The sequence below is a fragment of the Oncorhynchus tshawytscha genome, linkage group LG24 (assembly GCF_018296145.1).
Source record: "Oncorhynchus tshawytscha isolate Ot180627B linkage group LG24, Otsh_v2.0, whole genome shotgun sequence".
Taxonomy (NCBI): Eukaryota; Metazoa; Chordata; class Actinopteri; order Salmoniformes; family Salmonidae; genus Oncorhynchus; species Oncorhynchus tshawytscha.
The window spans coordinates 10036704-10058125 of record NC_056452.1 but is presented as its reverse complement, the minus strand read 5'-3'; the positions used below and the strand labels follow the sequence as shown (position 1 = coordinate 10058125).

At 42.1% G+C, this 21422-nt stretch overlaps 1 protein-coding gene across 3 annotated transcripts in view; it reads left to right on the top strand.

Moving 5' to 3' along the window:
* The first annotated feature begins 999 nt into the window (after positions 1-999).
* Positions 1000-21422, top strand: part of nid2a (nidogen 2a (osteonidogen)) — a 99823-nt gene continuing 79400 nt past the window's right edge. For all 3 annotated transcript variants that reach the window (XM_024429664.2, XM_024429663.2, XM_024429662.2), the window contains exons 1-4: positions 1000-1348; positions 3329-3631; positions 10314-10552; positions 14956-15629. In XM_024429664.2, coding sequence (XP_024285432.1) covers positions 1145-1348; positions 3329-3631; positions 10314-10552; positions 14956-15629 — 1420 coding nt within the window. In that variant the 5' untranslated portion in view covers positions 1000-1144. The remainder of the gene's footprint in view (positions 1349-3328; positions 3632-10313; positions 10553-14955; positions 15630-21422) is intronic.

The following is a 21422-nucleotide window of genomic DNA, read 5'->3' as shown; positions in this document are numbered from 1 at the left end:
TTGGTTCGCTCCAACTGAGATAACGTTGCGGAGCTGATCCGAGTCTGCTGGGTCAGTCATTGCCAGTTCGTAATAATACATCAAAAGATTGGTCAGAAAACCAGTGGTTTTAATCAGCTTATGCTTCCTTCAATTTCTTTTTATTTACATTGATTAAGGTAAGCAGAGTAAAGTGTTTACATGACTGTTGCCATACTTGGCCTACTGCCATAATCAGTTAAATAATGAATTATTAGTGTGCGTGTAAACATAATCACAGAGAAGGACCTTTCTTTTTAACCACAGCTCATAGAAATGCGCTGTTTTCACATATGTAGACACTGGTTTGGTGCTGGAGATGATGAATATGAGGTTGAAAAGTGGCGGAATTGTCCTTTAAGTTGGCTAGTAAATAAAGATGCATCTGGTATGATCATCGTGACCCACTAGAGACAGACGTAAATTCAACATAATTTCGTAAAAATGATGTGGAAATAACGTTGATTCAATCAGTGTGTGCCCACTGGGAATGCTTAAATGACATCGCAACTGCAAAACGAGGCCCTGGTCTCTCTCTCTTTCTCTCAATTCAATTCAATTCAAGGGGCTTTATTGGTATGGGAAACATATGTTAACATTGTCAAAGCAAGCAAGGTAGATAATATACAATGATATCTCTCTCTCATCAATGGGCTAGCCCTGAACAAAAAAAAAGAGACATGAACCCACGAAAACTGATATATAAAATGTTTATAATTATAAGCCGTGTGAAATAATTATATGAATTACATTGTTATAACTAAAGTTCAACAATGACAATCCTGTCAATGATGTATCTAATGTTCCCATTCATTGTTGTGGATAATAGTTGCGAAAAGGTCGTGTGGATTTAAAAATGCTATTTTTCTTTTCCCAATGGAAACCAGATGGTGTCCAGGATCTTGCCAGTCAAGACAAGTGGAACCAATCAACAGTCCCTAAACTTTTAAATCCCTCCCGCTTAACTTCGGGAAAGCTTGGGTCAGACGTAGAAGTTTATGTGGGTTGAAATTCCTATAGAACGCTCTGTCGCCGCGTCCGCTTCTTCTTATCTAGATGCAAGAGCCGCCCGCTGAATTCCTATCAACCTCTGTTAGATCAATGCATAGCTTTTAAAACATTTATAATGGCGATGGGAAAATTAATGATATTTCTACTTCAGTTGTCGTGGACTGTTCATCTTGTAACAGCCATTCAGAGGAAAGATATATTTCCTTATGGGACACTGAGCGGCGATTTGACTCTACAGGAGGGGGACGACGAGACGTCCAAAGTACTCGCGTTGAAGAGACCTCTCTATTTCTATGAGTCGCAGTTCAATGAGCTATACGTGAGTATGAACTATGACTAGTATTTGCCTTGAACACTAAGCATTCGGGGTACATTTGGGGTTCTTGGTCATTGCACATATATGAGCAGGATAATTAATATGTCAAGAGAAATTTCCTAGTACGGTCACTTAAGAAACAACACGTTTAGTAATATTTTAAAACGTGTCAAACGGTGTTCTGTCGAGGTACATTGCATGTGAACATGGAGTTTAACTAGGCAAATTCAGGGTAAGGAAATTATTAAATTAATAACATCTCATTACTCGTAGCATAGCCTACTGTTTCTAAATACGACTTTGTCATTGTCAATGCGTCGATTTTGGACATGATGGACTAGGAAAATATGCCGATATATAAGGACATTTGAATAATTATTATTAATCATTCAATTGAGTATTTTGGTTCTATGTACCAATCATGAAACACTTGCTTTCTTTGCATCTGTTACATGAGTTCATTAAAGGGAAGATTCAACCATTTGAATGTTATATCGTATTTGTGCGTCTCTGAGCGATATTCTATCGATTCCCATGGTCATTTCATGTTTTTATGTGTATCTGGGCTATTCGCCGTTTAAGCAGGCAGACATTTAGCCGGTCTGACACGTTTTGCATAATGCGTCATACTGGCTGTATTTTTGCCTACTTAAATTGCGAATATCTCAGATATACACATGAACAACTGAAATGATCCCAGGAATCGATCAAACATCACTCAGAGACGAAGACGATACGACATTCAAAATGGGTGAATCTTTCCTTTAAGTTACTCTTAGGAATCTGTGACCATTGAGTCGCTACCCCTTCAAGGTTGTCAGAGTTTAACTCCCATGGGAAAATCACCCATTTACTCATATCAATAGATCACTTGTTAGAATCCATTCGGGGTCAGCGAAAGAGTTGTAAAACTAACATTTTACATTAAATGTAGTACCACAAAGCAATATTTAGTGCTGCATGTCAGAATAATCTTGTTTTCAACTCTATAAACTATCTGAGGAAATGTATTTTACACATGGTAACTTTTCTCAGAGCATAGAAATATCAAGGCACAATTCGCCAGACAGACAACTCGACTCAAATATATATATATTTGTCAGTTTTGAAAACAATTATCAGTTAGCAGTGGTTTTCAACTGGTTTTGTCACGGCAACCAGGTTGTCTCAGCCGCGACCCATTATTCGCATCGCGAAAAAGAATCGACGAAATACAATCGGGAAAACTATTTTTAATGCTATATTAATAGTAATTGTAGCTATTATATGACAACATTTTTGCCCATACTCTTGATGAAGAATGTTAATAAACTCACTGCGAGACCACCAAATCAACAAAAACTAGTGCTGCAAATTGCCCTATATTGAAAACACTGTGATTAAAGAAAAAATGTTCAGATTAAAAGATAAAAACATTTAAGTTCATTATATTTTCTACACAATTTGTTACAGGTTTAAGTTCAGACTGGAGTATTTTTTTATTTTAAAGAAACATTAGTATCATTATTTATTTATTTTTACTGACACCCACCAGTTGAGAATCGCTGAGCTAAAGTGCATGTTTTTGACACCAAGGTGAAAAAAAGTCCTTTGTAGGATCTGGTAACCCTTACAACAGCTGTACTATCACTGAGTCTAACACACTTCTTGAGAGCTCTTCCCTTTGGCCTTTGGAGCAATAAATATTGAATTCCAAATTGCCCCTCATCCCTAACTCCAAACCCCTAAGGCATCCTCTAGCTGGGAAGGATTGGATAAGCTATCTAATTACGCCAGCTCGCCCTATGATAGGCTGGATGACATTTTTTTGCTCTATTGTATCCATTCATGAAACAGTTTCAGATCTACAGGAGTGCCTAGGGGCCAGGGTTCACTTGTTAAAAATAGATGTCAATCTCAATGTGACCTCCCAGGTTAAATTAGGGGTCGATTTGCTATTCAGCACTCATTCCTATTTCTCACACTCCATTCTTTCTTCTCCAGGTGGCAACCAATGGCATCATCTCAGCCCAGGACCTGCCTATGGAGAAGCAGTACGTGGACGATGGCTTCCCCACCGACTTCCCCGTCATCGCCCCCTTCCTGGCAGACATCGACACCAGCAAGGGGAATGGTGCCATCTACTACCGAGTCACCGAGTCGCCCACCCTTCTCAACCGGGTGGCACAGGAGGTGCACCGGGGCTTCCCCGGCGGCCACTTCACACCCACGCATGCCGTCATCGCCACCTGGGAGAATGTTGCCGCCTATGAGGAGGTGACGCGTGCCACCGGGCCATCCGATAGAGTGAGTCTGCCTGTATGACTAGCTGTCTGTCTGTGCACCTGGCTGGCCGTCTGGCTGTCTGTCGGTCAGTCCTTTGGTCTGTCTGTCTATCATTTTGTTTGTCTGTCTTTCTATCGGCCTGTCTATCTCTCTGTAGCTGAGTCTGTAGCCTGTAGGGAGTTACTAAGTATACATGACTACCTCCCCCCTCCCTCCCCCTAGGGATTTGGGTCTCCCTCATCCCTAAACTGCCTCTTGACCTTTGGTCACTGGCCAGAGGTCATCAATTCAGGTCATCAGCCGTCCACTTCAACTCGTCGCCCCTCGATCCCTCTACCCTTCGTCCCCCTCCTACCCCCAAGGGCGACTGGGCATCTCTCTCCCACACTCACAGTCTATTAGGGATCAAGTCATCATAGTATGTGTATTACCCATAGAAATATAACTACTAGAATGGATATTCCCATTCAAGTCAATGTTCAAGTAATCATATTTCTATGGTATCGTCATGTATTACTCACAGAAAAACATGTTATGTGAAAGTCTCTCAAACCCTCCATTAGGCATGTAACTTATCATTAAGAGTGCATATTTCTGGCTAGCTACTAAAGAGATATTGCAGAGATTATGAGGACAAAAACGTAGAAAGCAGCTTGGTTTAATCAGATAACATCTACTCTACTCTGACTGTGCCAAGATCCTAGAATCCGATCAGATGTTTCGTAGTCTTATTCTCTGTAGAGCCTCTGTGGAGTGTTACCTTTCACTATAAAAACACTTGATATAAGTCTATGGGGAGAAACCAGAGAAACCATACTCTTGACCCCTGCTCAATGGAGAGGCTTGTGCTTTCTAATAGGGGAGCAGTGTGAGACTGCCACTGCTAGTGCTAACAGTCATTATCATAATGCTTGGGCTTTACTTCATAAATTAATATATTCAATGTATTGGATTCAAATCACACAGACAGGCTATAGTGGCTTGTGCATCACACTGATAGCTCTTAGGGTTGCTTGTTCTAGAATCTATAAGGTCCTGGATAGACATATTCACAGAATACAAACCTAGTTTTCCCCTATTCCATTTATAATTGAACCTTCGCTAACCCATGCCCCGGGATTTTGGGCCACCAATTGCATCGCTCCAATGGATAGCAACTGCTGTAGGGTCCGACGCCTCGGAAAAGCTCACAAGCTCATGTTTAAATTGCATAAAAGACCGTGAGGGCTATAGCAAAACTGAAACTTTTCTTTAAAAAATAACTAAATAATTGAACAGTGCACCAGTAGTACTTGCTACTGTGATTCCTGAAATGCAGTGTCTTGATGGAGTATTTTTCAAATCTAAAATTATACTTTTGTTACATTGTTTGCTACCTCGCTGGTTAGCTAGCTTGCAGTCTCATTGACCACCAAACATTGCTTACGCTAGCTAGCTAACCAATTAATATAACTTGTTTTCTCAAAATGTATATTAGCTAGCAAAGTTAGCAGTTTTGAATACAACTCCCATCTGCTGTCAACATCAGGTAATGGTTTGAGAGCACTAGTTAGCTCCAAAAGTGGTTATAGCTTTGACTGCATGCCATTCAGTGGCTATCCACACTACAAACATCATTTTACCAGGTTGCCGTGAAGCAATTGTAATGACAGTCCACCACTTCATGATTAGCAAAGGGTCGTTTGTGTTTAATTTCATTGTGTATTAAAAACACAGTATGAAATCATTGTGAGGGGATTTTGCCAGCGGTTAGAAGGGGGGCGGGGTTTAGCAAAGGGTCAATTGGATTAACTAATATGTTCGCTAAGCATGAGGGTAATGTTTGTGATTGAAGTGTTGTCTTAGACACAGTACACCAATAATGCAATACCTTTCATGAAAAATACCAAGATTTTCCCTTCAGCTGCTATTTCATGGACTCTTGGAATCTGGAGAAACGTACACGTTCTATCTTTCAGCCGGGGCTTAGATAATGACGTTTTTAAAGGGTCCCCTTTCCAGCCGGGGCAGTACAGCGATGCCAAACAGCTTTTGTTCCATCCCACCATGAAAAGCTGAGTGTGTTCAGTCACTACCCACAGGTAGGCTACAAACAAACCTGGGGTATTAAGAGTGACTGGTTGTTCGCTATGAGGGGGGGGTCCCTCAGGTTGATATGGATTGACTTCAGATTTCTGTGTATGTGCGTGCTTGCGTGCACATGTGTGTAATGAGGAAAGTCCCACTGACTTGAATTGAACAGCCATAATATTCAGTGTCGCCTAGTGATTCTAATGCGCTTGAATGAATAGGCTTTTCTGTTGGACCAGGGCCCACGCCTTCTCTCTCAGTGAGAGGGAACAGACAGCTGTGAAGGCACACTGGAAATATTGTCTTTTGTTATTTATTAGTTCTGGGGACGCCTCTGCTCTTGCCCTTAACAAGAGTCCTCCTTGGAAACACCTCCCTTCTTGTTGAAGTCTCTAAGTGCAAGGGAACATGAGTTCCACCCTCTCTTTCCCCCAGACACCAGATAAACCAAACAATCTGAATCAAAACCGTACAGCTTGTTGATTAGAGGCCTTTACTGTTCTGTTTCTGTTGGATCATGTTCAGGGGGTATTGGTGCCAAAACCAGATTTGTCCCCCTAAACCACAACCTATCCCCACATTTTATTACATTGGTCTAAGAGAACATGAACGCGGGCTGTAAAATTAGCAGACCTGTCTGGCAACCCTGTGTGCATGTGTGTGTTCTTGTCTGTCCGTCCCTGTGTGTCTGTCCATCTGTCCGTCTGTGTGTGAGTTCCCATATCATTGGAAATGCCTAATGGACTGGTTGGCAGCCTGCTCGTCTGCAGCTGCGGACGCTGCCTCAAAACCTGGCAACAAACAAACAACGGCATCTGTCTTGTGGCATTTTTGCCATTCCTCTCTCACACACACCCACCTCAAGAGGGTCTGGGAGACGTCTGGTGTGTCTGTGTCTCTGTGTGTTTGTGTGCTCCGATCCCAGACTGGCCCCTAGTCATCACTGACTCACCCAACAGATCCTTGTGGTAGTCTCCAGTTCAAGTGTTGCTGTGACATGACCAGGAATACACTCCTTGAACATCTTCGATAGACAATATTAATGAAGTTTGTGTGTGTGTTTTTCTGTGTGTTTGTGCATGTGTGTTTTCCGTGCACATGTGTGTGTAGGAGTTGGACTCTACAGTAAAAGCACACGCTCTTCCTCTGGCTTTTGGTTATTTACTATGTTTCCGCTTGACCGAACGTGGAGGGGAAGAAGAGAGTGTGCCAGCCAGTGTGTTTCACTTCGTTTCGGAGGAGGGGAAGCGACATTTCAAGGGGAAAGGAAAAACCTCTGGATGATCCCTCTGTGTTTTCCTTTGGGATTGGAATGGCTTTATCTCTTGGAACAACACAGCTCTCCAGCCTACCACCTCTCCAGCTCATCCAAGCCTCTGCAACCACCCCCAGCTCCAGATGTCCATCTCCCCACCTCCCTACCTCCCCTGCTGGAGTTGGGGTTGGTAGTGTGTGTGTGTGTGTGTGTGTGTGTGTGTGTGTGTGTGGGGGGGTAGAGATTGTTGGAGGTCTGTTGAAGTGTTAGCCCTTGAGCAAACATGCAGTGGTGGAAGTCTGCTCTAAACCTTGAGGATTTGGAGCAAGTCTCAACAATGAGAGGGTCTGGGTGCTATCATCTCATCAGGCTCGGCACAGTGTCTCCATTACCAGTCCCCTACCTCCACATCAATTCCAACACCCCCTTCCCCCAAATGTATGCTTGTCCTCGTCCTATAGCCACACGTGGGAAGAGTAATTTACAATAACATCTTTAAACAATCTTGTATATGGGCTTGTTTTCTAAAGCTGCTCCGAGGCAGTGTGGTCTTGTAATTAGGGAACTTTTCTGTGGCGGGGGTAGGTTGGGGTAGGTTGGGGGGGCTGTGGAATTAGTAAGCCTGAGGGTCTTTCTCTCTTGTCTGTCTCTTGTCTTTCTGTCTCTCGCTTTTCTCACTATTTCTCTGTCTTCTTTCTCTCTCTTTCTCTCACACATCTCTCTCTATTCTCTCTCCCTTTCTCTATTCTCGCTCCCTCTCTCTCTGAACCAGATGCACGATTGTCTCTGGGGTCTGGAATGGGGGAATGAGGGTGGAGGAGGGGGTTGTTTTTACTGTGACAGTGGTGATGAAGGTGATAGCTCTGCTCTGGGATAGCTTCTTGAATTACTAGAGCTGGGGGGGGGATTTCATACAGGTCTAGGGAGAGATAAGAGAGGTTGGGGGGGGTATCTCTGTCCTCAAAGTTGAAAATACCATGCTGGGTGAGATATGGGCCTCTATCACCATTTGCTCTCATTCCCAAACTATATCAGTCTAGGTCTGTAAACTGTGTGTGGCCATCGAGAAGTCGTCTTCTCCTCTTCAACGGTTTAAGACGTAACCCCCACTCAGCCGCTCTCTTGAAGTTTTTGTGTTCCCACACTTCCCACACATTTAATTAAACGGCTCAGAAAACCACACTGCTTGTAATAATAACAAATTGCACGAGACAAGACATCAAGAGCGGTTCCCCTCACAAGCCCGCTACACATTTAATTATGGTCTTTTAAGCCTTTTAGTGGTGTGCTGGACCTCTTTAAAAAGGGTGTGAAAACCAGCTTGGAGGGGGAAGAGGACAGCCTTTAAAAAACTCCATAAAGGGCATGGGGGGAAATGTTTCCGGGGGTGGCACATTTGGTGAGAAACCCCGGCTTGTAAAAACGGTGACGCTCCTGTAAAAGTTGGAAGACAGGAATGATATTCGGTCAACATTTTGGAGTGGGGGGTAGGGGGGGGAGTGGTGTGAAGTTTAAACATGGGGAGTGAGTGTTAAAATGTTAGAAGATGACTGTCTGTCCCCTGGGCACTAATAGGCAGAGGATAAGAAATGGAATCCAGTGCACTGTACTATACTGTACTTGGAAAGAGCTGTTCCAGAGTTTGATTGAAGCTCTGTTCACTTTCAGTTGGCTCTTTAAGAAGTGTGTCTTTGTGATTCTGGACTCTAAACACTTCTGTTATTGCCCAGATAATGCTACCACAGTTTGTTGCTTACACGGTTAAATACTTACTTGAGACTTATACACAAAATGTCAACTTTTGTGTGAATCATACATTGATGTCAATGGGAGTCCAAAATACCCATTTTTATTCTGTTACAATGTTTTCCATAAGCACCGGCCGTTGGCTAAACAGCCAGCTACTTTTTCCATGAGAATGCCCCTGTCTCTATGTGTGTGCGGGGTGCGCGTCAACCACTTTGTGTACCGTTAGCATCATGCTAACGAAAACGGTCCTCTTGTACATAGAATCGCATCAGTAAGAGAGCCATTCAAGTGGCTCCCTAATTTGTATTCTGGTAGTCTACCATTTCTTTTTGGCCATTATCTGCAGTTACATTTTGAAAATATTCGATGAAGATGGTGAATCCTCACTGCAGGAAAAATTGGTAGTGGAGAGAGCTTTTTTTCTGGTCCAAAATATGATAAAATAAATATTGAATTATTATAAAAGCCCATGATACTTATATGCTATTTGTTAAAGATATTGATATAGTTGATTGATATAGACCTAGTTATTTAATGAAAGTGTAGACAATGGAGTAGTAGTTTCTGTGTAGCAGAAACACATGCTTCATCATATATGTTGCTATCAGGTTTCAGGTAAGACCCAAGTGCAGACTGTGTTGAAGTAACAATGTTTATTGCAACAACAGGGGAAGGCAAATGACAGGTCAAGGTAGGCAAGGGTCAATAATCCAGAGTAGTGGGGCAAAGGCTCAGGACGGCAGGCAGGCTCAGAGTCAGGACAGGCAAGGGTCAAAACCAAGAAGATGAGAAAAAGAGAGATGGGGGAAAAGCAGGAGCTGAGCCAAAATGCTGGTTGACTTGAACAAACAAGACAAACTGGGAACAGACAGACGGAGAACACAGGTATAAGTACCTAGGGGATAATGGGGGAAATGGGTGACACCTGGAGGGGGTTGGTGACAAGCACAAGGACAGGTGAAACAGATCAGTGACAGTTGCAGATAGCTGAGAAAATGCCTAATAAAAGAAAGCTAAAAGAAAGCAATCATATCATGTGGAACAGTGCCAGGGAAACTAAACTAAAGCCAGGATTGCTGTCATACCTTGACTGCTTACAGGGTAAGGAAACCAATATGTCATTTTGTATCCCTTAAATGTTCTCTTAGAAAATAGCCCTGATCATATAGGCCTAGGCCTAGACCATATCAAAAACAATTAAACATACACTGAATTAATTTCAAATTGTAAAGTCACATCTTTCTACTCAATACCACAAGTCATTTTACCAATCTGGGAGGTAAAGTTTTTAAACTATTCAATAATTTAGCTTTGTATTTCAGATGGAATCAAGGCATTAGAATGTGCCAGAGGCCACCAAAATAGAGCTCGTTCAGCAAAAAATTACTTAGGGGGGCATGGCACCCCGGACACCCCGAGCTCAGAGAACTCTGGCTGGCTACTCCATGTACTTAGGAAAAACACTGCTGTTAGCTAGTCACTTGAAATAAAAGCGTCTTCAAATTCTATGAACAGTAAATGCCATGCAAAACATTTCCAATGAAACTGTAAAGGTAAAATGCAAGATTGCAAACTAAAAGGACTTTGTGCGAACAGTGCACTTACTCCACCCTCTTATCTCCTCTGTAGTTGAACACGTTCCAGGCGGTGGTGGCCTACGATGAGAATGACTCCTATGCCCTCTTCCTCTACCCCGAGGACGGACTGCATTTCTTTGGGACGCGCCCTAAAGAGTCCTACAATGTGGAGATTGAGCTGCCGGCTAGAGTTGGCTTTAGCAGGGGAGAAGTGTCCTTCATATTTTCTCGGATGGAGGGACCCTACTACAGCGTCACCAGCAATGAGCAGAGTCTAAAGAACCTCTACCAGTAAGTACAGGACATCACTACTCCTTATGGCATAAGTCCCAAACATAGAGTTAGTTACAGTTGAAGTCGGAAGTTTACATACACTTAGGTTGTAGTCATTAAAACTCATTTTTCAACCACTCCACAAATTTCTTGAAAACAAACTATAGTTTTGGCAAGTCGGTTAGAACATCTACTTTGTTCATGACACAAGTAATTTTTCCAACAATTGTTTACAGACATATTATTTCACTTATAATTCACTGTGTCACAATTACAGTGGGTCAGACGTTTACATACACTAAGTTGACTGTGCCTTTAAACAGCTTGGAAAACTCCAGAAAATGACATCATGGCTTTAGAAGCTTTTGATAGGCTAATTAACAAAATTAACATAATTTGAGTCAATTGGAGGTGTACCTGTGCATTTCAAGGCCTACCTTCAAACTCAGTGCCTCTTTGCTTGACATCATGGGAAAATCAAAAGAAATCAGCCAAGACCTCAGAAAAAAAATTACAGCCCTCCACAAGTCTCGGTTACAAGTCCTTGGGAGCAATTTCCAAATGCCTGAAGGTACCACATTCATCTGTACAAACAATAGTACGCAAGTATAAACACCATGGGACCACGCAGCCGTCATACCTCTCAGGAAGGAGGTGCGTTCTGTCTCCTAGAGATGAACGTACTTTGGTGCTAAAAGTGATAAATCCCAGAACAACAGTAAAGTGTCACGATTGTCGTTGGAAGCATACTCGAGCCGAGGTTCCGGACTGTGGACCGTCGCAGGAGGTTCCGGACTGTAACCATTGCAGGAGGTTCCGGATTCTGGACCGTCGCAGGAGGTTCCGGACTATGGACCGTCACCGGAAGCTCTGGACTGGGAATACGCACTGTAGGCCTGGTGCGTAGAGCCGGAACAGGTGGCACCGGACTGGTGACACGCACTTCAGGGCGGGTGCGAGGAGCTGGTACAGGACGTACCGGACTGGGGAGACGCGGTGCGTGGAGCTGGCACAGGACATATTGGGCTGTGGAGGCATACTGGAGACCTGGTGCGTATAGCCGGCATCAATTGTACCTGAACGATGACACACTTCGCAAGGCGAGTGCGGGGATCTGGCACAGGACGTACTGGGCTGTGGAGGCGCACTGGAGACCTGGTGCGTAAAGCCGGCACACATGGCACCGGACAAATGACACGCTCCTCAAAGCAAGTGTGGAGAGCTGGCACATGACTAACTGGGCTGTGGATGTGTACTGGAGACCAGGTGCGTGGAGCTGGCACAGATTTCACCAGACTAATAGCACGCTCCTCAGGACGAGTACGGGGAGCTGACTCAGGTGGCATTAAACTGCTAACATGCTCTTTAGGGCAAATGTCGTGCATCTTCCACCAACTCCACAACTCTCTCCGTTCTTTCTCCTCCAATATCTCCATCCACTCACTAACGGTCTCTGACTCTCTCCGTTCACTCTTGTCCAGTTTCTCCCTCTTCTCCCAGACTGGCTCTGGTTCACTCCTCGGCTACCCCTTGTGCCCCTCCCCCAAAACATTGCGCTGTTTCTTTGGCTTTCCATGTGGCCATGAACCCTGGCGCTGTCGCTGTCCTCCCTTCTCTCCTTGTGTCTGCCGCCAAAGAAGGCGATCCTGTCCTGCCAGGATTTCCTCCCAAGTCCAGGATCCCTTCCCATCCAATATCTCCTCCCAAGTCTAGGATACCTTATCCACCTGAGCACGCTGCTTGGACCTGTTGTGGTGGGATATTCTCTCACAATTGTCTTGGAAGCATACTCGGCCCAACATGCAGCGTGATCTGGGTTTTACATCTTTTTTATTTAAGTAAGTGAACCGCACAACAAAACAACAAAGAAACAACGAAACGTGACTACGTGGTGCACAAAACACAAAATAATATCCCACAAACACAGGTGGGAACAATAACTACCGTAATTTCCGGACTATAAGCCGCTACTTTTTTCCCACGCTTTGAACCTCACGGCTTATGCAATGACGTGGCTAATTTATGGATTTTTCCCGCTTTCACAAGAATCATGCCGCCAAAAAACTGAGCACTGTCACATAATGTGACGTAAGTCGAGCGTGCTCAAACTTCCCATCATTCCGATTACGGTAGTCATTTTGTCACCCTCATCATGGCAAGGACACGGCGAAATGCATTGTTGTGAAAGTCAACAAGAAAGGATGGATGACGGAAGGCCTAATGCATGAATGGCATACGGAGTGTTACGGCAAGCGACCGGGAGGATTCTTTCACAAGAACAAGGCATTGCTCGTGTTGGACAGCATGAGGGCACACATAACAGATTCTGTGAAAGAAGCCATCAAGAGGACAAACTCAATTCCAGCTGTGATTCCTGGGGGCACAACAAAGTATTTGCAGCCACTCGACATCAGTGTAAATCGCATTTAAGGTGGCGCTCCGTGTTCAGTGGGAGGCTTGGATGACAAGTGTGGAGAAATCCTTCACTAAAACGGGCCGCATGCGAAGAGCAACTTATGGTCAAGTCTGCCAATGGGTCCTGACAGCGTGGAGCATTGTCAAAAAATCCACTATCATCAACGGGTTTCGAAAGGCTGGACTGCTGCGTGTGGAAGAGGGCAGCATGAGCTCAGCGGGGAATTTGCCCCTAGATAAAAGTGACGAGAGCGACAATGAAAACGATCCAACATCGGATGAAGTAATTCTGAGGCTATTCAACTCCGACACCGAAGGAGATGACTTCAGTGGTTTCAGTGCACAGGAGGAGGAAGATGGTGACCAATGACTTTCTTGGTAGGCTACTGTTTACTGCTATTTATTTTTTTTGTTACAAGCCGTGTTTCGTTAAAGCCTATTTATTTTTGTTACAAGCCGTGTTTCGTTTAAAAGCCTATTTATTTTTGTTACAAGCCGTGTTTCGTTTAAAGGCTGTGTAAAGTTAATTTGTTTCAATGTACCGGTAGGCAACTGCAGCTTATAGACATGTGCAGCTTATTTATGTACAAAATACATATTTTTTTTAAATCCAGTGGGTGCGGTTTATATTCAGGTGCGCTTAATAGTCCAGAAATTACAGTACTTAAATATGATCCCCAATTAGAGACAACGTTTACCAGCAGCCTCAAATTGAGAATCATACAAATCACCAACATAGAAATAATAGACTAGAACCCCACATACCCCCCAGTCACGCCCTGACCTACTACACCATAGAGAAACATGGTCAGTGTTCTCTATGGTCAGTGCGTGACATAAAGAACCTTTGAAGATGCTGGAGGAAACAGGTACAAATGTATCTATATCCACTGTAAAACGAGTCCTATATTGACATAACCTGAATGCTGCTCAGCAAGGAAGAAGCCACTGCTCCAAAACCGCCATAAAAAAGCCAGACTACGGTTTGCAACTGCACATGGGGACAAAAATTGTACTTCTTGGAGAAAATGTCCTCTGGTCTGATGAAACAAAAATAGAACTGTTTGGCCATAATGACCATCGTTATGTTTGGAGGAAAAAGGGGGAGGCTTGTAAGCCGAAAAATACCATCCCAACCGTGAAGCACGGGGGTGTCAGCATCATGTTGTGGGGGTACTTTGCTGCAGGAGGGACTGGTGCACTTCACAAAATAGATGGCATTATGAGGGGGGGAGATGATGTGGATATATTGAAGCAACATCTCAAGACATTAGTCATCAGTCAGCTTGGTTGCAAATGGGTCTTCTAAATGGACAATGACCCCAACCATACTTCCAAAGTTGTGGCAAAATGGCTTAAGGACAACAAAGTCAAGGTATTGGAGTGGCCATCACAAAGCCATGACCTCAATCACATAGAACATTTGTTGGCAGAACTGAAAAAGCGTGTGTGAGCAAGGAGGCCTACAAACCTGACTCAGTTACACCAGCTCTGTCAGAAGGAATGGGCCAAAATTCACCCAACTTATTGTGGTAAGCTTGTGGAAGGCTACCTGAAACGTTTGACCCAAGTTAAACAACTTAATGGCAATGCTACAAAATACTAATTGAGTGTATGTAAACTTCTGATCCACTGGGAATGTGGTGAAATAAATAAAAGCTGAAATAAATCATTCCCTCTACTATTATTGTGACATTTCACATTCTTAAAATAAAGTGGTGATCCTAACTGACCTAAGACAAGGAATTTTTACTAGGAATTGTGAAAAACTGAGTTTAAATTTGGGTAAGGTGTATGTAAACTTCTGACTTCAACTGTATATCGAATAGCTTATCTGAGGTTATAAAGCTGGGATCTGTTATTTAAGGTTTTTAAGTGTTCCAACTTTTTTGACACATTTTACAGAGACCTTATGTAAGGACTTCGTAGCAAGATGGATAGTACATGCAGTTTCCTTCTCCTGAAATGCATAAAGATGCTTCTTCTCCTTTTCTTCCTTTCCTCAGGGTTGGCAATACTGGCGTACCTGGTGTATGGCTCTTCCACATCGGCAACCGCTACTCCTTCGAGAATGTTGTGCCCGCCGCTGTGGGTGGTGCTCTCGCCACGCCACCTCCTAGAGGCCAGGAGGGCGATGACAGCACCACTGCAGGGTACTCAGAGGTAGAGTACCCCGAAACCTTCGAAGAAGAACCCGACGAGGACTACCCACCCATCGCCGACCCTGACTTTCTGTCCCCCACTATCCCAGAGTTCCTCCAGCCCTCACACTTGGACCATGGCGCCCTCCCGGGTCAAGCCCGCCTGCAGCCCTATGGAGGTGACCTTCCTTTAACCTCTGACCCCCAGTATCGTGAAAATGACAACCATGGCAAGCCACCTCCAGCATCCGGTCCGTCGGGTCCAGGGGAGTACCCGGCCAACTACCCAGCCCGGGAGCCTGAGCCCAGGAACCAGCCCCACCAGCCCCCTCTGGAGGACGTGAAACAACAGCAGCAGCTCCAGCCCCAGGCACAAGCCCCCCAGGTGGTCCCTCGACCGGAGCACACGGTCCGGGAGGTGTTCCCCAACAACAGGGGAGAGAGCAGTCCTCATATGGAGAGTGATCCCCCACTTGCCCCCCATGGCGGACATTTTGTTAGCGTGATGGAGGAGGAGGACGTGGACTTTGACACAGGAGGTGGGTTCAAGTTTGAAGTTCTCTCTTAAGCTAGCTAGTTCGGTCAGTGTTCTTCACTGTGGGGTCCTGAGAACCCACAGTGGATTTGCAGGCTTGTAGTCCAACCCAGTACTTGTAACATACCTGATGCAACTCATGACCTCCTCTTGTATACTCATGTGTATCACCTTTTGTCTTTTTTGTTTTTTGTCCGCCTTTCACTCTGTCCATCTGTAAACCAGCTTCGCACTCAAGGCTGGATAGGACCTGTTCTCATTCACCATAATGCCTTGGTTTCATTGTTTATATCTCTGATACACTCTTGACCTGTAAGCTGGTCACTTCTGTTTATAATTGAAACAGCCTTTCGTCACTCTGACACCATCCAAGGGTCAGTATTTGTATTTATTAGGGATCCCCATTAGCTTAATGTGTTTGGAACCCAGGAAGAGTAGTTGCTGCCTTGGGGATTGTGAAGAGACCTCTGGTGGCATGTCTTGTGGGTATGCATGTGTGTCCAAGCTGTGTGTTAGTAGTTTAAATAGACTCCTCGGTGCAATCAGTATGTCAACACATCTTACAAAAACAGTAGTGATGAAGTCAATCTCTCCCCCACTTTGAGCCATGAGAGATTTACAATATTAGCTCTCCGTGTACATTTAAGGGCCAGCCGTGCTGCCTTGTTCTGAGCAAGTTGTAATTTTCCGAGGTCCCTTTTTGTGGCACGTGACCACTAGACAAAACTATAGTCCAGGTGTGACAAAGCTAAGGCCTGCTTTGTTGATAGTGTTGTTAAGAAGGAAAAGCAAAGCTTTATTATGGACAGACTTCTCCACATCTTAGCTACTGTTGTATCAACATGTTTTGATAATGACAGCTTACAATCCAGAGTTTCTTCAAGCAGTTTAGTTTAGGATTTAGTGATTGATTTGTCCCAAATATAATGCTTTCAGTTTTTGAAATATTTAGGACTAACTTATTCCTTGCCACCCATTCTGAAATGAACTGCAGCTCTTTATTAAGAGTTGCAGTGATTTCACTTGCTGTAGTAGCTGACATGTATAGTGTTGAGTCATCTGCATACAAAGACACTCTGGCTTTAGCCAAAGCCAGTAGCATGTCATTAATAAAGATTGAAAAAAGTAAGGGGCCTAGACAGATGCCCTGGGGAATTCCTGATTCTATCTGGCGAGGCTTCCATTAAAGAACACCCTCTGTGTTCTGTTAGACAGGTAACTCTTTATCCACAATATAGCAGGGGGTGTAAAGCCATAACACATACATTTTTCCAGCAGTAGCATTTTATCTGGTCAAACACAATTTTGGGATGAAAAAATTGTTTGAAAATGTCAGTGAAGACACTTGCCAGTTGGTCCGCGCATGCTTTGAGTACACGTCCTGGTAATCCATCTGGCCCTGCGGCTTATTGAACGTTGACCTGTTTAAAGGTCTTGCTCACATCGGCTACCGAGAGCGTTATAACACAGTCATCTAGAAAAGCTGGTGCTCTCGTGCATGCTAAATATCATATGTCCTAATTGTAGAGGTCGGGTATATTATAACTTAAAAGCTGTTATATAGTGCGGCCCTTGTTCGCCGTTGTGAATCAGAATGATTTGCTTTTAAATTGTAATAAATATGAATAGATGTATTATAGGGCTAGGATAAAGGATTATATAATTTTAAAAACCTGCCTAGGTTCTCTATTGGAGTAGGCCTATATGATTCTAAAATAATTGTTATGACCTTTTACATTTAAAAAATACATCTCAATATAAAAAATGTAAAGGATGATTATTCTTCCGATACACACCGGCAAATAGATAGATTAGGTATTGTCAACAGGGTTGTTGTCTCTAGTGTATGTGGGCTGGTTAACACTGGGATTCAAGTTGACGGTTAAACTAATACAACAATTGGCATATGGAAGCGAGAGAAAGGTGTATTATATATATTCTATATAAGCTATTTATGCTACCTATTATATTCTTGATCCTAATGATATAGGCCTAGGTGTAGAACAGCTGTGGTGATAAAAAACAATGTGTAGGGTGGAGAGCGGTTGGTTTTACAGGTTTACTCGTTGTGGATTGTCAGTACTGCATGTGTTCTTGGCTGTCGTGCCGTGGCTGTGTCGGAATCGATTGTGAGTAGAACTTGAGTATGCTTTCCTATAAGAGAGTGCCTGGGGTTGGCTTGGGGTTGGCTCTGGCACAGCCATAGCATGATACAATAGGATATAATGTGATGCCTAAGCAGAATTTTTACTTGCAGTCATTAGCGGCCGTTAGAATCTATGTTCCTTTTTCCTTCTTCTTTTTCTTATCTTGACTTTATATTGCGCTTGGCATCTTTGATAAATAAGGTCCATTACCGCCACAGACCTTGTTCGTCTTTCAGTCACCCACGTGGGTATAACCAATGAGGAGATGGCACGTGGGTACCTGCTTCTATAAACCAATGAGGAGATGGGAGAGGCAGGACTTGCAGTGCGATCTGCGTCAGAAATAGAACTGATTTCTATTTTAGTCCTTGGCAACACAGACGCTCGTTGGCACCCACGAGCAGTGTGGGTGCAATCATTGAATAACTTAGATTTCTACATTTATTTTTGCAACGCTTGCGCACGCGACGCGAGCAGTGTGGTCAGTCTGTTAGAGCCTTGCTAGGGCTTTCAAATATTAGCATGTATAAGATCGTGCTGTTATTATTGTTACACATTTCTTTCCTGACTGTTTTCCATTTAATTTGGTTAGTTCTCTTAGGCATCCTCATAGATAATTATGTTATCATGGGACTACCCATATTTCCCTCTGGTCAACGCCAATTGGCGGCCAAGGGTTTGCCTTAGGACACAAATGTGCGTCATGAGTCAGGGAGATGGTCTGATGGTCTTAGTGACAACAGACCTAGATATGGGGGGAGGTTTTAGTGGGTAGAATATTAGGACAATTGGAGGTTTACAAAGTTGAGGCTACAGTATGCTTAACAGTGCACATTATTATGATACAGTTATATGGACACTTAATTATCATTGTACTTTTTAATGGTAAGTTTACAAACATTGGTTGTGGTAAGTATAATTGAAACTTGGGTATCATTATGGTAAGTGGGGAATTAAGTATAGCAAGCTGTAATGGCTTAGCAGATCATAAATAAAGAAGATACATTTTTACATGGCTAAAAGAGAAAGAATATAATATCTGTTGTTTACAGGAAACTCATTCTACAAATATAGATGAGGTTGGGTGGAAAAAGGACTGGGAGGGAGAAATATATTTTTGTCATGGACAAAGAAATTTAAAAGGGGTGATTTATACTAATTAATAAAAATTTTGATCCGATTGTGCAAACAGATCCGCAAGGAAGATGGATTATACTAAATATGCTACTGGACCAAAAACAGATCTGGCTAATTAATCTATATGGGCCAAATAATGATGATCCTCACTTTTTCTAAAATATATATAATAATCTATTGAGCTCACAAGCAACAAAATAATATATTATTATGGTGGGAGATTATAATATTGTTTTAAGTACCTCAATGGATCGTAAAGGAAATCATTCTACAAATGATCACCCTCAAGCACTTAAGGCGATTACAAAGATCATGGATACATTAGAACTAGTGGATATATAGAGGTTGAAAAACCCTGACCTCGTGAGATATACATGGAGGAGGCTTAATCAAGCTAGACGTCTTGATTACTTCCTAGTCTCGTTCTTCCTGGCATCAAAAGTTGAAAAAGTATTTTTTATTTTTATTTTACCTTTATTTAACTAGGCAAGTCAGTTAAGAACAAATTCTTATTTTCAATGACGGCCTATTAATAGCAGACTGAATGCGACCGGACCACCATCTAATTGGCCTCCATATAACTCTTACAGAATTTCCATGTGAATGGGGATATTGGAAAATTAATCAAAGCCTTTGGGATGACAATTTGTTAACTAAGACAAAATAATTAATAATTTACTTTTTTTTGTACAACATACAGTAGGTACAGCAGATCCCCTTATTGTATGGGACACTTTCAAATGTACTTTTAAAGGCCATTCAATACAATACTCATCATTAAAACAAAAGCAGTTTAGGTCAAAAGAGATTAGACTAATAAAGGAAATAGAGAAGTATCAGTGGCGGTAGATGGTATTGGAACTGTACTATAGAGGCACGAAATAGGTTAGAGGAAAAACAAAAAGAAATGGAGGTAGTTATTCAAGAATGATCAAGTGTAATGTATTACAAAAATAAAGCAAATTGAATGGAAAATGGGGAAAAATGCATAACATTTTTCTTGAATCTTCAACACAGAAATTCTACCAAAAAGAATTTACAGAAACTCATTACAAATGGAGTTCTCCATGATTCAACAAATTATATTTTGAAAGAGGAAGCAAAATATTTTAAGCGTGTTTTCTTTTCAGTCTCCATTTCCACAAGAGGAACTTTTTGAGGTAATAAAATCTTATATTGGAGAAAATGTACGACAATTACTTGAAACAATTGAACATTATGAAACATTGAAGATACCAGGTCTGGTCGTCATAGTAGATTTTAAAAAGGGGTTTGACAAATTATGATTAGAATTTATATAGAAATGCATGGAATACTTTAATTTTGGTGAATCTCTTATAAAATGGGTTAAAGTTATATACAGCAACCCCGGACGTAAAATAGTAAACAATGCTTACTTCTCAGAAAGTGTTGAGCTTTTAAGAGGAGTAAAACAAGGCTGTCCGTTGTCTCCATATTAAAATTAGATCCAACAAGAACATCAAGAGGTTAGAAATCCAGGGGATAAAAACAAGTGTCAATGTATGCTGATGACTCTTCGAGTCCTTGTTTTTTTCTTAAATTCGCAATCTGGATCCCTGCACAGTCTCATTGAAGATCTTGATTAGTTTTCTAGCCTCTCTGGATTAAAACCTATTTATGACAAGTGTACCATATTTCGTATTGGATCATAAAAAAATAGTGTTTACACTACCGTGCAGTTTACCAATAAAATGAGCGGATGGTGAAGTAGACATGCTTGGTTTTCACATCTAGAAAAATATAAATGAACTTACCACAATTAATTTCAATAGAAAGTTATCAAAAATAGATAAGATATTGCAACCATGGAGAGGTAAATACTTGTCTATTTATGGAAAAATTACATTGATTTATTCTTTGGTCCTATTACAGTTTACTTACTTACTAATGGCATTGCCTACTCCAGATGATTTGTTTTTCAAATCATATGAGCAAAAAATATTTTTTGGGAATGCTAAGCCAGACAAAATATGTGCCTACTTATATAATGAATATACTTAAACCCAAAACAGTTCTCCAGTAGATTATTAAGAAAAGCTCATCCTTCATACAGATTACAACTTCTCATTTCCGACTAATTTAAAATTTAATTTTGTTTAAAGTATTGCCCTTTCTTAAACAAGCCATACAAAGATGGTTACAATTTCAGTTTTATCCTCCAGAAAAGGCCAGGTCGCAATTGTAAATGAGAACTTGTTCTACCTGGTTACCTGGTTAACTTGCCTACCTGGTTAAATAAAGGTGAAATAAAAATAAAATAAATAAAAAAGATAGAACAAATGTTAAGGTTAAACTCAAATATATTGACTAATAAAAACATTCTTTATGGAATAAAACAAATAATGCTATGAATAGAAATGGAGGAGTTATATGCAGTTGTTGAAAATATATGGAATTATCTGCTCAATCCAAATTTTAAACCAACTGATTACAGCACTACCACAAAAATGGAGGAGGTAAGTGGAAAAGGGAAAAGGTAGGGAACTTGTTTG